We start from the raw sequence: 15,494 nt of genomic DNA, 5'->3' as shown, positions 1-15,494 counted from the left end.
GCAGCAGGCTAAGAATCAGGAAAGCCTGGTTCAAATCTCACTGTAGCTCCTTGTGATGTTGAGCAACTCACTCAACCATCCATTGCCTCAGACGTTAAACTTAGATTACAAGCGCTCCAGAGATAGGGAAGTACCTTCAACAGCCGAACGTAACATCCCTTGACCTATTACTGAAAAAGGTATGAGCGAACATCCATAAACCCGTCCCTTCCTTCATCACTTAAATGGGGGTAAGGCAGCAAACCCTGTGACAAAACACGCTGTAGCCCGAGCTACGTACAGTTCGTAGCATAAGCTGCTTTCTGTACCGTACGATCTGACGCGATTTCTCTCGCGCGCTTCACCCGGGCCTCGCGGCGGGCGCATTGACGTCACTTTCCCAACCTCCTTGGTCCCACTCCCAGCCTGAGCCAAGGAGGTCTCAATCTAACATCCTTCTTGGTCTCATCTCCCTGGGGTGTTGGAACGCGGAAGTGCGCGGGGGTGGAGCTGGTTGAGAACCGATTCGCTGCTGGACTGTGACGTCGGATGCTGCTTCATTCTCTTGTGGCTCGTGGTGGCTGGAGTGTGTCCTCGAGCTCAGCGATGCCTGGAAACGGGGACCGGGCTCGGTTGGAGGCGGCGGGTGACAGGGGTTCTGGGACGGTGATTGCTGCCGTGTTTGTAGCGCTATTAATAGACCTACTGGGCTTCACTCTCATCTTGCCGCTCCTTCCCGCCTTGGTGCAGCACTACGGGGAGAGCGGGGTAAGTTTATCGGCTTCTGCGTTCGAGAGGAGAAAGCGAGAAGCTCGGGCACAGAGTAACTTCTTTTCAGATAGTTTGTATCTTGGATGTAGCAGTGGAAGCCTCGCGATTACCTGAGGGCTATGAAAAGGCAAGCCAGGCACAGCACCGAGCCAGTTCAAATTCATCAGATGTGAACTCGTCAGTTATATTATCTTTGCTTAATTCTGGCCTTTGCCATTTATAAAAGCCAGAAGCGCCCAGTTATTGGAGAATGGGATGCACCTTGTGGCCTTGGTTGGGCAAATCACTTAATCCTTCATTGCCTCATTCGCCTTAAGTTACGACTGGAAAAGTGTAAGCTAAATAATACATTTCAGGAGCGAGACTTTCTGACCAGTTCTGTTTTCCATTCAGTCTGCCCAACAAGATAAACTAATTTTACATGGTATGCCATACTTGCCATGCTCAGGGCACAGACCGTAGAAGTCTGCCCAGCGCTGTTGTACTACAAGTTCTGAAGCAAATGTGGAAGCCCCTTAAAATTTGCAATCCAGCCCATTCATATGTATTCTGTCATGATCAGGGCACTTGCCACCCAATCTCCACTCAGATTCCGTGGATCCATTCCTTTAAAACAGGCTTCCTTTGTGTTTATTCCACGCATGTTTGAATTCCATTACCATTTATTTATTTTATTTGTTACATTTGTATCCCACATTTTCCCACCTATTTGTAGGCTCAATGTGGACTTACATAGTATCGGAGAGGTGTTTGCAGACATTTCATCTCCACTACCTCCCGCGGGAGGGTATTCCATGTATCCACCACCCTTTCTGTGAACAAATACTTCCTGACATTACTCCTGAGTCTGTCGCCCTTCAACCTCGATTCATGCCCTCTAGTTTACCGCCTTTCCATCTCCGGAAAAGGTTTGTTTGCGAAACTAATACCTTTCAATATTTGAACGTCTGTATCATGTCACCCCTGTTTCCAGTGGCGTAGGAAGGGGGGTGGGGGGGGCGGTCCGCCCGGGTGCATGCCGCTGGGGGGGTGTCGGCTCTGCGCTGGTGCACTGCCCTCTCTGCCCCGGAACAGGTTACTTCCTGTTCCGGGACAGAGAGAGCAGTGAACCAGCGCGGAGCCGACACACCCCAGCAACGTGCAGTCGGGGCGGATCGGCCCTCCCGCCTGTCCCTCAACCGCAGGTATGCGCTCTGTTTCCAGTGGCGTAGGAAGGGGGGTGGGGGGGGCGGTCCGCCCCGGGTGCATGCCGCTGGGGGGGTGTCGGCTCTGCGCTGGTGCACTGCCCTCTCTGCCCCGGAACAGGTTACTTCCTGTTCCGGGACAGAGAGAGCAGTGAACCAGCGCGGAGCCGACACACCCCAAGCAACGTGCAGTCGGGGCGGATCGGCCCTCCCGCCTGTCCCTCACCGCAGGTATGCGCTCTGGGGGGGTGCCCTCCAGCGGGAGGAGGGTGCGCCGTGCTGCACCGGGGGGGGGGGTGCGCAGCGGCGACCCACCCCGGGTGTCAGCTCCCCTCGCTACGGCTCTGCCTGTTTCGCCTTTTCTCTAAGGTTCAGGTCGGCAAGTCTTTCCTCGTACGGTTTGCAACGCAAATCCCATACCATTTTGTAGCTTTTCTTTGCACCGCTTCCAGTCTTTTACATCTTAGCAAGATACAGCCTACAAAACTGAACACTATACTCCAATTAGGGCCTCACAAACGATTTGTAGAGGGGCATCAACACCTCTTTTCTTCTGCTGGTTATACCCCTCTCTGTGCAGCCTAGCATTCTTCTGGCCACAGCCGCCGCTTTGTTGCATTGTTTTTCTTAACTTTCAGATCCTTGGACACCAACACTTCAAGGTCTCTCTCCTGAGTCGAGCTTACTAATCTCTCCCCTCTTATCCGATATCTCTCATTTGGGTTTCTGCACCCCAAGTGCATCACTCTGCTCTTCTTGGCATTACATTTTAACAACCTACTATTAAGGAATTAATCCAATGAATTTTTTGCTCACCCTTCTATTTCACCCAAAAATTAGAACGCATGAAATATTAATTCTTGCTTTTTTAATACTTTTTAAATAATAATATGATTATTAAATTATGTCTCAATTTTAGTCAAAACAAAATGCTGAATATTGCAATCACGTCATTGCTGTACACAAATTTTAATAAATTACACCAGTTGGACAGAAGTGTTTGATTTCACAATAATCATGCTCTATAACATTATGAAAAACAAAGAAATGTAAACGAACCTATACAAAAGGTAATGGCCATGGACTGTCCAACCACCATTGAAGTGATAATTTCAGTCCATTTTAAATCTTATGATCTTTTGATGTCAAGTTCCATCAAGCCCAGTATCCTGTTTCCAACAGTGGCAAACCCAGGTTACACATACCTGGCAAGATCCCAAAAGAGTAAAATTGATTTTATGCTGCTTATCCTAGAAATAAGCAGTGGATTTTTCCCAAGCCCATCTTAATAATGGCTTATAGACTTTTCTTTTAGGAAGTTAATCAAACCTTTTTTAAACCCTGCTAAGTAATCTGCTTTTACCACATTCTCTGGTAATGAATTCCAGAGTTTAATTACACGTTGAGTGAAGGAACATTATCTCCATTTTGTTTAAATTTAATACTTAATAGCTCCTTTGCAAGTCCCCTAGTCCTAGTATTTTTGGAAAGAGTAAACAAGTGATTCACGTCCACCCATTCCATTCCACTCATTATTTTATAGACCTCTATCATATCTCCCCTCAGCCGTCTCTTCACCATGTTGAAGAGCCCTAGCATATTTTCAAAGCACTTAGCCTTCCAAAGTTCCATGTAGTAGTAGGCCACTTTAGCCTTTCCTCATAGGGAAGTCATCCCCACCCCCATTATCATTTTCATCTCCCTTCTCTGGGCAAGTCACTTAACCCTCCATTGCCCCAGGTACAATTAAGTACTTGTATATAATATGTAAACCACTTTCAATGTAGTTGCAAAACCACAAAAGGCGGTATGTCAAGTCCCATTTCCCTCCCCCCCCCCCCCCCAACTTTCTCTGTACCTTTTCTAATGCAGTGGTATATTATAAAAACACACTTCCCTTTTTTTACTACTACTATTTTACCGGGGGGGGGGGGGGGTATTGAATAATGAGAGAAGGGCTTCCTTCATGCAGAAGTTCTGTCCAGAGTCAATCTAAATGTGCCAACATTGTCCAGTTCAGTACACTATTAGCTGCCAACTCAGTGGCGTTCCTATGGGGGCTGACACCCGGGGCGGATCGCCGATGCAGCGCGACCCCCCTGGCGAAAGGACACCCCCCCCCGCGAAAGAACCCCCCCCCGGGTGCACGCCGCTGGGGGGGTGCCGTGCGCGCCTGCCCTTCGTTCCATGCTCCCTCTGCCCCGGAACAGGAAGTAACCTGTTCCGGGGCAGAGAGAGCATGGAACGAACGAAGGGCAGGCGCGCGCGCGGCACCCCCCCAGCGGCGTGCACCCGGGGCGGACCGCACCCACCGCCCCCCCCCCCTAGGAACGCCACTGCGCCAACTTCATATAAAGTTAATTATGTTCAGTGGAAAATAAATCTGTTGGCTCAGGCTTTCTATGTGAATATTCCACCACTGTTTCATTATTGCTACCAAATATTACATATTAAGGGCATTTGCTTTAAAATTTGTTTTAATTCATTTATCCAGTACTTATCCAGCTTTGCTTTTTAAATCCAAAGGTGAATCCTAAGGGTAGTTGAACAATTAGGTATAAATTGTGTTGTTTCTGACTTTACTTGTTTTGGACTGCTTTGGGTCCTACTGATCTGTACATCTGCTGTCTAGAATTTTGCAAGATGGAAATGAGAAAATAAAAATTAAGTTTTGGATGTTCTATGTAAAAGTTGTTTACTTTTGCAGTGTGTGTATAGATGCCTGAGTGCTTGTGATAATGTTTGAGTAACTGTCTATACTTATGGCTATGATGCGGTATCATTAAAGGACAGACTTTTAAATGTCCATTTGGGTATACATGCTAATCTCAACTTTGTTAAATGTTTCAGACATATTCATCTACTTGCTCCCATGATATAACTGAATTATATTATTCTGTCTCACTATATTTTTAAACGTAAACCACATTGAACCTGCGTTTGCTTGGGATAATGTGGAATATAAATGTTAAAAAAAAAATCCGTTATCCTCCACCTTTTGAGACACTGCCTATCCAGCTGCATGGTGATGGCACAATGGCACAAGGAAAGCAAGTTTGGTCCAGTGAAGACTAACTCAAAATGACCTGCTTCTTAGCTGAGCTTAGTATTACCATATTGAGAATGTGACCATACCATGCCTCTGTGGTTATGTTCCACTAATAAGTTAAATGATTACTTGGCTTTCTTGAGAGGATTATATAACCTTTGGATGCATGACTAGGAACAAAAACATACACTTATTTATTCAATATCACAATTCCTCATGTACAGCCACAAAACAACCTTTTAGGGTGGATAGAAGAGAGAAGAGTTTTCAGTTTTGGCACAGTATAGTTAATCACAAGAACAAAATATAAGAAAATCAATGGACTGCATTACAGGCTAATAGCCCATTTAGTTATATTGAAACAAATGAGACCTGCATGAAACAAAATATTTGTATCTCTGTTTTGAGCATTAGGGAGTTGTTTTGGCGCTGTTCAGTACAGTGCCATAGTTTTGTGCATCAAGGCCTATAAAAAGTGCAGAAAGCACACAGATAAAAACAGCAGGTCAAAAGTACAGCCTAGAGATCTCAAAGGCACCAACCATTCACTCTTATTAGCGGACAGAAAAGAAGGCTGCCAGCCACCAGAAAGATACAGGCACTGATGCACTATTGGGAGCAGCAAGGGGAAAAACAGATACGGCTATATATCATATATTTCCCCTTATTGTTAAATGTGCATGTGCTGGAATGTTATTCTACAGATAACTATCAGCCTCGAAAAAAATGTCTTACACATAAAAGTTTTCCAGTACTGATATTTATGTGCAGAACAACATTCCACTTCATGCATGTAATTTGTTTTTCTGCTCGAACCTGTGCACAGAGCCATCGCCTCCCATTCTCTCTCAAAAGTTGCAGGCGCTGTTATTGCCTCAAAAAGAAAAGCCAGCGTTAAATCCTCTTAACCCTACTGCAGGAGAATTAACCAACCTTTTGTACGTCCTCAGCCCTGATATCCAGTCTTCTGCATACATCTCTGTATTGGGGCTAAATAACAGCTTAAATTACCATTAATTTTAAAGTACTGTGCACCAATAGAGTCCCATCATGCGGATTTGTGCAGCATTATCTCTGCATCTTGCAGCCCCCTCCCCCGCTTCTGCCTGTGTTAGCTTTCTGCATTGGCCCTGAATCTGAAGGGAACTGGGAAGGCGAAACTTCTTCCAGTCATACAAGAAAGGGTTGGAAATAGCACAGTTCACCTTCGCCTGTGGGTTTTTTTTCTCAGTGTCCACAGAGGACAATGTTGTTTATTTTTATTTCAGGTTCAGGATTCTTTGAGATAACTACACCCCTCCCCCCAACTTTCTTAAATAAAATATGAAAAGGCGTAAACATTTTTCAGTTTAAAAATGTATTACTGAAATATGCATTTTATTATGACCCATTAGACTTTTGAATGCTTGGGCAGGCCATGCTTTAGAATTGGCTGTTGTATTCTAATTCCCCTGATAATTCAGCTTTGTTTTACAGGATGGCTTGTATCAGTCATTGCAACACACAGTGAACTGGTTTGCTGCAGCCGTTGGGGTGCCTCAGGAGAGGAAGTACAACAGTGTATTGTTTGGAGGTATGAATTACGTAAAATGTAACGTTTAAAAATTTTTCCTTATGTTTGATCTGCACTTTAAAGTAGAGAAGTCAGTGTAAGTCTGACCTTGAAAAAGGACCCATCTCATTAAGTTGTGAAACTGCTAGAAATAGTAGAGTTTTCACAAAACTATGTGTATAGCTTTCTTTTTTTTGCCTCTATGCATATTTTGACTTGACTGTGCAGAAAAATTTCTTCTTTCTGAGCTTTCAGTTAGAAGAGGTGAATTTTATATAAATAATAAATACTTCACCTGGTCCTTTGCCTGCATTTTGTTGTGGGTGAAGGGGCAGATCTAGTTGTCATTTTTATATAGGTATAAAATAGGAAAACCTCCCTAGCACTTTTGACTGAGCCAGCAGATGTAGTAATGTTAGTGCTGCTTCGTAGTACTGCTAGTCTGACCCCATGAGTGCCCAGTTCCTTAGTAAAGACATCAGGTTTTTTTTTTTTTTCAGCATCTGCTTAATTTTGCTTTAAAATGTTTTTCCTGTGGCATTTGGGAAAAGACGCAGGAAAACATCTTCATGGGACAGAGATAGAGAGACTCAATTTGGACTAAATATGTTTCATGACCGTGAGAAAAATGCAGCCATTGCTCCCTGTTGGAGCTTTGTGGGATTGAAGTCTGAGTGAGTGACCCTCACTTGTAAGCCGCTTCAGGTGCACACACTTGAAATGTAACAGTTCAGGTTTCCTTCTTTTGTAAAAGTAGAACCCAGGATACCTTGTCTTTAGCTTGACAGTCTTTTAAAGATAACAGTATGGCTATTGTCTTGACAAATTTGGCCTCGAGTGTAACAATCCGTTTTTTCCAGGTCTGATAGGCTCCATCTTTTCCATCCTGCAGTTTTTCTCCTCACCGCTCACTGGTGCTGCCTCTGATTACTTTGGAAGAAGGCGAGTTATGATGTTGACTTTGGTATGTACTTGACAGTGCACATCCTCGTGTTTCATTGTGTCACATGGTTAGGAATAAGCAGTGTAAAGAATCTCTCAAACAGATGCTCTTATAAAGAGCTTATTTGGCTCACTGGAATTAGTTCATCAGGACTTGTAAATACTTCAGGGCTGTGCAGCCTGTTTCACCCTGCCATGATGGTACTTGAATGTACGGACTATAAATTTTGCAAATAAAATAAAAATTAAAAAATGTTTTATTTGTTGTTCTCTTAGCAAGCTTCTTTGTAGTAGTTAAATTGGGCTTGTGATGACACAAGGGTCCTTTTACAAAGGTGCACTGAAAAATGGCCTGCGGTAGTGTAGGTGCGGGTTTTGGGTGCACGCAGAATCATTTTTCAGCACGCCTGTAAAAAAGGCCTTTTATTTTTTTTTGCTGAAAATGGATGTGCGTTAAAATCAAAATTGCTGCACGTCCATTTTGGGTCTCAGACCTTACCGCCAGCCATAGACCTAGCGATAAAAAATTTGGGTGATAAGGACCTATGCGCGTCAGATGCCACTTGGCGTGCGTCTGCTACGCGTGCTAGAAAATAAAAAATATTTTTCAGACGCGCACCAAAAATGAAATTACTACAAGAGCGACGCGGTAGTTTGGTGGTAAGTCCATTTTGGCACGTGTAGGCGCCTACGCGGCTTAGTAAAAGGGGCCCATGGTCTCCTGAGGTTCTTAGTAGTTTCTTTGAGTTAGTGTAAAGCTGTGTTTAACCATGTAACTAGACGTTTCCTCCTCTTTTTGGGAGTCCAGCTTAGTTGGGACCAGTCTGTAATGGGCAACAGTACAATGGGCCTTCATCTGCAAGTACCTGTGGTCTTCGTCCCCTGTTTTATAGCAGCCATCACATTCACCTGTCTCAGCTGTTGTAGTGATGGTGCTTGATTAGGAGTCATGGATGGCAGCTTCCTCCTTTGTGCAGGGGCATTGTAAATATGACCACTGGATGACCATTCTGAGCAACGGGCAAGACTCCCTTTCCTCTCAAGAGTTGTGAATGTTGCTTTTGGACTCTTCTAAGTCTTTGCCGGCTCCAGGAGCAGAAGCTGGGTTTGAGAATCAAACTCAGTCCTTCTACAGAGCAGCACTACCCATCAACACTCCAGTCTCAGCCTTGCTGATTTCTTATCTTACACTATAAAAATGTATAATTAAAACTAGTGTCTTGTTTCTTATCTTCTACAAACTCTATATAGTCAGATTCACTAGGCTAATTGAGGTTTTAGGGTGGCTAGGTGCATGAATTTCTATGTCACTGTAGTTTGGAAATCAGTTTTCTTGAATGTTTGACAGTTGAAGCTATTTTGCATATAATAACAGATGACGGCAGAAAAAGACCTGCACGGTCCATCCAGTCTGCCCAACAAGATAAACTCATATGTGCTACTTTTTGTGTATGTTACCTTGATTTGTACCTGTCCTTTTCAGGGCACAGACCGTATAAGTCTGCCCAGCACTATCCCCGCCTCCCACCACCGGCTCTGGCACAGACCGTATAAATCTGCCCAGCACTATCCCCGCCTCCCACCACCGGCTCTGGCACAGACTGTATAAGTCTGCCCAGTACCATCCCCGCCACCGGCTCTGCCACCCAATCTCGGCTAAGCTCCTTAGGATCCATTCCTTTTATTTAATTTTATTTAATTTTATTGGTACTTAGTAACCACCTTTTATGAAGAGATTCACCCAAGGTGATTTACCGCAGGTACACTGCAGCATAAAACTTCTAGGACCCTGTTTACTAAGTTGCGCTGTAGGCACGCAAACCTTTTAGCGCGTGCTAATTCTAGAGACACCCATAGGAATATAATAGCAATAGAGACACCTATTATGCCTACAGCGCAGCTTAGTAAACATGGCCCCTAGTTTTGTTAATAGCATAAATAGTAAAATAAAAATAAGCATACATACAATCAATGAGGTAAACTGCATGAAGGCAATTTGAATCCTAGTAAGAGAGCTAACATGAAACAGTATCAGAAATATAAATATTTAACAGCACTATAAGGCAATCGTACAACAGAAATATGATAAATGCAACATAATGATGTCCATGTGCTCTTCCAGTACCAATTTCATGCCTGCCAGAATGAGATATAGCTTCATTCAGAAGTCTCTTGTTCTTCTCCAGGTGGGACTGATAACATCGTATGCTCTGTGGGCAGTCTCCAGGAGTTTTGCGGTTTTCCTCCTGTCTCGGGCAATAGGTGGAATGAGCAAAGGCAACGTCAGCTTATCCACTGCTATAATTGCTGATTTGCGCACTCCACAGTCTCGCAGTAAAGGCATGGTGAGTTACAGTCTGTGTGTAGTTTTTTGTTTGTTTTTTTAATAGGCATTTTCTCTGGTGTACTTTGGACAGGTTTTTTTATCTACTGTTTTCAGAGGTGGTCTGTTTTTATTTATATTTTTTTAGAGCATCAAGAAGTTTCAACAATATATCTTAATATCTGTTCACAACAATGTTGTTAAAACATAAAACCATTACCTTGTTAACACTTTGCATTCCTCAATCCTACAAGTATACAGAAATAAAGTAACTGGAGTACAGGCTGTGTAGAACCTCTCACTATTTTCACAGTTTTCCCTTAACCCCCCACCCCAACTAAAAAAGGGGAGGGGGAAGATAAAATCCCTAAACACAACAGCAAACCAACCACAATAGAGTACAGTAAGTCTCACTGACTCTTAGTTTAAGGGGATGCAGATTCCCAGTTCATCAGCTGTACACCACCTTGAGTGAATTATTTCAAAAAGGCGGTAAATAAATCCTAATAAATAAATAACTAGAACATTTCTGACCTTTACCACTGGTGCTAAGGTAAAAATCATTGTGTGATTAACTTCTCCATATTGTGTATGTGCCATATCATTGTTATCCAGTCATGGAGGGAAGGAACCCCTGTTTGCAGGGCTGCCGAGAGACTGGGCCAGGCCTGGGACAAGGCTGCCCCCGGGGCCCCTTCCACCCGCCACCGGGCCCTCTCTCCACCCCTGGGCCCTTAAGTGCCTCACCTTCGAAAGTGCAGCAAGCAGCGGCAGACCACTCCTTCCTTCTGTGTCCCACCCTCGTGGAAGTTACGTTTGCTGTGCTTTCGAAGGTGAGGCGCTTAAATTCAATGCCAGGGAGCGATGGAGGGCAGGCCGGACTGCGGTGGCGGCGCCGTTCCCCCCTCTCGGCGGCCCTGCCTGTTTGCCTCCAAAATCACACTGAAGTGAATCTAGCCTCACTCAAGCAATGCCAAATCAATTTACCCTAAGCTGTAGTCATATTTGGGATCGCTGCTTTTAACTCCTAACCCTTATTCACTTGTTCAGAACCCTTATTTTATCATCCTCACTTTAATATTCCTTTATCTCCTGTTTGTGCTAATTAGATTGTAAGCTCTGTCGAGCAGGGGCTGTCTCTTCATGTTCAAGTGTACAGTGCTGTGTACGTCTAGTAGCGCTATAGAAATAAGTAGTAGTAAAATTTGGGAGAGATACTGGTGCCAGAAATGGTATTCAAAGCTGACGAGTCAAAGAAACTGAATGAAATCTCTATAAACCTAGAGGATGTAATGGGTCAATTTGACAAATTGAAGAGCAGCAAATCTGGACTGGATGGTATTCATCCCAGAGTACTGATAGAATTGAAAAATGAACTGGCGGAACTATTGTTAATAATATGTAATTTATCTTTAAAATCGAGCGTGGTACCAGAAGATTGGAGGGTAGCCCACGTAACGCAGTTATTTTAAAAATGTTCCAGAGGGGATCCTGGAAATTATGGACCAGTGAGCCTGACGTCAGTGCCGGACAAAATGGTAGATACTATTATAAAGAACAAAATTACAGACCATATTCAAAGCATGGATTAATGAGACAAAGCCAACATGGATTTAGTGAAGGGAAATCTTGCCTTACCAATCTATTACATTTCTTTGAAGGGGTGAACAAACGTGGATCAAGGTGAGCCGGTTGATATTGTGTTTCTGGATTTCCAAACGGCGTTTGACAAAGTACCTCATGAAAGACTCCAGAGGAAATTGGAGAGTCATGGGATAGGAGGTAGTGTCCTATTGTGGATTAAAAACTGGTTAAAGGATAGAACACAGAGAGTAGGGTTAAATGGCCATTACTCTCAATGGAGAATGGTAGATAGTGGGGTTCCCCAGGGGTCTGTGCTGGGACTGCTGCTTTTTAACATATGTATAAATGATCTAGAGATGGGAGTAACTAATGAGGTAATTAAATTTGCTGACAACAAAAAGTTATTCAAAGTTGTTAATTCGTGAGAGGATTGTGAAAAATTGCAAGAGGACCTTATGAGATTGGGTGTCTAAATGGCAGATGACTTTTAATGTGAACAAGTGCAAAGTGATGCATGTGGGAAAGAGGAACCCGAACTATAGCTATGTGATGCAAGGTTAGGAGTCACAGACCAAGAAAGGGATCTCTGCGTCGTCGTCGATGATACATTGAAATCCTCTGCTCAGTGTGTTGCGGCGGCTAAGAAAACAAATAGAATGTTAGGTATTATTAGGAAAGGAATGGAAAACCAAAAGTTATAATACCTTTGTATCACTCCATGGTGCGACTGCACCTCGAATATTGTGGTCAATTCTGGTCACCGCATCTCTTCTGGTCACCGCATCTCAATAAAGATATAGTGGAATTAGAAAAGGTTCAAAGAAGGGCGGCAAAAATGATAAAGGGGATAGGACAACTTCCCTATTATGAAAGGCTGAAGCATCTAGGGCTCTTCAGCTTGGAGAAAAGACATCTGAGGGGAAATATGATAGGGGTCTATAAAATAACAAGTAGAGTGGAACGGGTAAACGTGAATCGTTTGTTTACGCCTTTCCAAGAATACTAGGACTAGGGGGCATGCGATGAAGCTACAAAGTATTATATTTAATACAAATCGGAGAAAATGTTTCTTCACTCAAAGTGTAATTAAACTCTGGAATTCGTTGCCAGAGAATGTAGTAAAAGTGGTTAGCTTAGCAGGATTTTTTAAAAGGTTTGGAAGGCTTCCTAAAGGAAAAGTCCATAGACCATTATTAAATTGACTTGGGGAAAATCCACTGCTATTTCTGGGATAAGCAGCATAAAATGTATTGAACTTTTTGGGATCTTGCCAGGTATTTGTGACCTGGATTGGCCACTGTTGGAAACAGGATGCTGGGCTTGATGAACCTTTGGTCTGTCCCAGTGTGGCAATACTTATGTACTTATCTAGATACAGTAAGTGGCTGTAGAAGCCATATCCACAAAAACAATTATAACGCAAATCAGCCAACCTCCAACTACTACACCCCCCCCCCCCCAATCACACACCCCTTTTGTTAACAAGGCAGCACAAATAATCCTAAACATCCAAGTCATTGAGTATGATGGAACACATGGGGAAAGTGTGTCCAAGTACGGTGGAATCTGTGTTTCATCTTTGTGCCTCTCACCTCCATCAAGAGTCTCGTCATGCGCAAGAGGTCTTACATATGGCATTTCCACTGCGTCAACTTTAGTGGGTCTGGAGACAAAACTTGGCAATTTAGAAATACTTTTCTCAGGAATAATCCCGTAAGTCTGGTACCTTATCCAACAAAGCTGCTTGTGAGGTGGAAGCCATGCACAACCATATGGGCCACAGTATGTCACACAATCTGCCAGAAATGCTGGATTCGTGCACAGTCCCAGAGACAGTGTTTAGGAGGTGTCTGGGATGCCATACTTCAACAGGTACCATCAGATAGGAATCCCATTTTCCTAACCCGTGAGGGATGGATATACATACGCATCAAGAATTTGTAATGAAGTTCTTGCGATTGCTCCTTCTCAACAATCAAAGGCATGGAATTTTGTCAATGTCCTAGTATCCAAAATCTGTAATCCAACGCGATACCACTCGATACAGTGGGTGGAGTCCAAGGGTTCGTTTCAGGATTTCATAAAAGCGGCCCACCAGACCTTTCCTGACTGCCACTAAGAGCCAGGCATCATCAAAGGGCGAAAAAGCTGCACAATGATCCTTCAACATGGTTGAAACATAATGACGAACTTGTGGGTAGACATACCAGTCTTGGAAAACATAGACAGTACGCACCACATCATAAGTCAGTAAAACAGGTTCATTCTCCTTATCTAGTTGGTGAATGTGGGTCAGTCCCCTTGTCCGCCACAACCGGAAATGTGGGTTCTGCTGGCCTGGAGGGAAATCCACATTGCCAACAACAGGAACACACTTAGAGCAACAACTAGGCAGGTGGAAGGGTCTACAGTGCAAAGGTCTCACCAAGGGATGGGCACGGATACTTTTAAACTAGCGGCCTTCACTGATGACTTGCTGGTTGTTGTGGTGAATCCACCTGTCTCAGTTGCTGCATTGTTAGAATGTATGACTGAATATGGGGCTTTTCTGGTTTTAGGCTAAACTTGGAGAAATCTGGGGCCATGCAGAGGGAACAGGAACAAGGCTTACAGTGACATGGACCTTTCCTACTGAAATGAGTGGACAGATCTTTCCACTGTCTTGGAGTGGTGTTGCCTGTGAAGACATGGGATATCTACCACTTGAATGTGGACAGTTTGAGAAATGGAGTCATTTACTTTTATCATTAATGGATAGGATCAATCTATTTAAAATAGTGGTTTTTACTTATTGGCTTTATGTTTTGCAAGTATTACCACTTTGTTTCTTGCAAAAAGGTTTGCAGTTGTTAAATAGACTGTGTAGACATTTTTTTTGTGTGTGTGGGGGGGGGGGGGGGGTGGAGAAATCAAAACTGCGTATGGACTACCTTTGATATCTGGTCACAGGGAGGTCTAGGTTTACCTTGGCTAAAGCGTTGTAACCAAGCCTGTTTATTGCATCATCTTCAGGACTGGATATTTGTTTCTAATCAATTCTGTTGGAAACAAGCATTGTTTGCTCCATGGCATTAAAATTTTCTTCTGCAGGCCCGATTTGCCGCAACAGTATTCTGCTACAACCATTGAGAAGTATCTGGAGAGAGCTTTTGCATTTTTGGTATCACAATCCTAATGTTAGTGATTTGTTGCCATGTAGGGGCAATGTGGATTTCAAGCCGGGAATGGAGTCTGGACTCTTTTGGAAATGGTCAGACTTAGGCATTACTTTGCTTGAGCATTTCCCTAATGAAGAAGGCAAATTTTACTCTTCCTTAGATTTACAGAAAAGACTTTCTCTAACTCAGACTATTTTGCTTACCTTCAGCTGCATCACTATTATGTCAGCTTAGATCAGGCTCCTTACGTACAGGTTTAGGTCAGAAGCTTAGGGAATTTTTTTTTTTTACAAGGGGATGTTTTGGATAGGTCTCAGTATCGAGCCTACATAAGGCTTTGGTCTCTCTTCTCTCTCCTCGGGATCATGGTCCTCTCATGGCCGCATGGAGCCGGAGATCTTGGGTATGACCTGGAGGGGGTGGACTTTCCCAAATTGATAAAGGCTGTCCCAAAGCAGGTTTTTAGCACTGAACTCCAAGAGAGTCAGTACCGCACACTTCATAGAGCGGATGGTTGTCTATTGCACAATGTTCCAAGTGTCAGCGTAGGGACAGAACCTTTTTTCATGTTTTCCTGAAGCTATAGTGGTATCTAGGCTTTTTAGAGGACAATCCGTAAATACTAGGGGAACATTTTTGGTGAATGTCTAGTTTTTTTTTTCTTGGAAGGGGGGGGGGTTCTGTTGGCTAAATGGGAAGCTTATGGGATTTCTGATAAATGCTTGTTTATTTCATAGTAAAGCTTATGCATTGAGAAAGAAGTGTATCCTTATTGGTTGTAGGATGTGCTTCCCTCTTTTTGGTATTGGAGAAATAGGCTACGAGCTTTAATGTTATGGAAGGCGTGGGCTGCCCATGTTACCCCAAGAAGACAAATTGTCTGTTTGGACTTACCGTATTTTTCGGACCATAAGACGCACCTAGGTTTTAGAGGAGGGAAATAGGAAAAAAA

General features: G+C 43.6%; 1 protein-coding gene across 2 annotated transcripts in view; it reads left to right on the top strand.

Annotated features, from left to right (window-relative positions):
* The first annotated feature begins 403 nt into the window (after nt 1–403).
* Nucleotides 404–15,494, top strand: part of MFSD10 (major facilitator superfamily domain containing 10) — a 103,102-nt gene continuing 88,011 nt past the window's right edge. For both annotated transcript variants that reach the window (XM_030191132.1, XM_030191133.1), the window contains exons 1-4: nt 404–747; nt 6,460–6,556; nt 7,396–7,499; nt 9,664–9,822. In XM_030191132.1, the coding sequence (XP_030046992.1) occupies nt 529–747; nt 6,460–6,556; nt 7,396–7,499; nt 9,664–9,822 (579 nt within the window). In that variant the 5' untranslated portion in view covers nt 404–528. The remainder of the gene's footprint in view (nt 748–6,459; nt 6,557–7,395; nt 7,500–9,663; nt 9,823–15,494) is intronic.

Source organism: Microcaecilia unicolor, chromosome 2, assembly GCF_901765095.1.
Source record: "Microcaecilia unicolor chromosome 2, aMicUni1.1, whole genome shotgun sequence".
NCBI lineage: Eukaryota > Metazoa > Chordata > Amphibia > Gymnophiona > Siphonopidae > Microcaecilia > Microcaecilia unicolor.
This window is presented reverse-complemented; position numbering and strand designations above follow the sequence as displayed.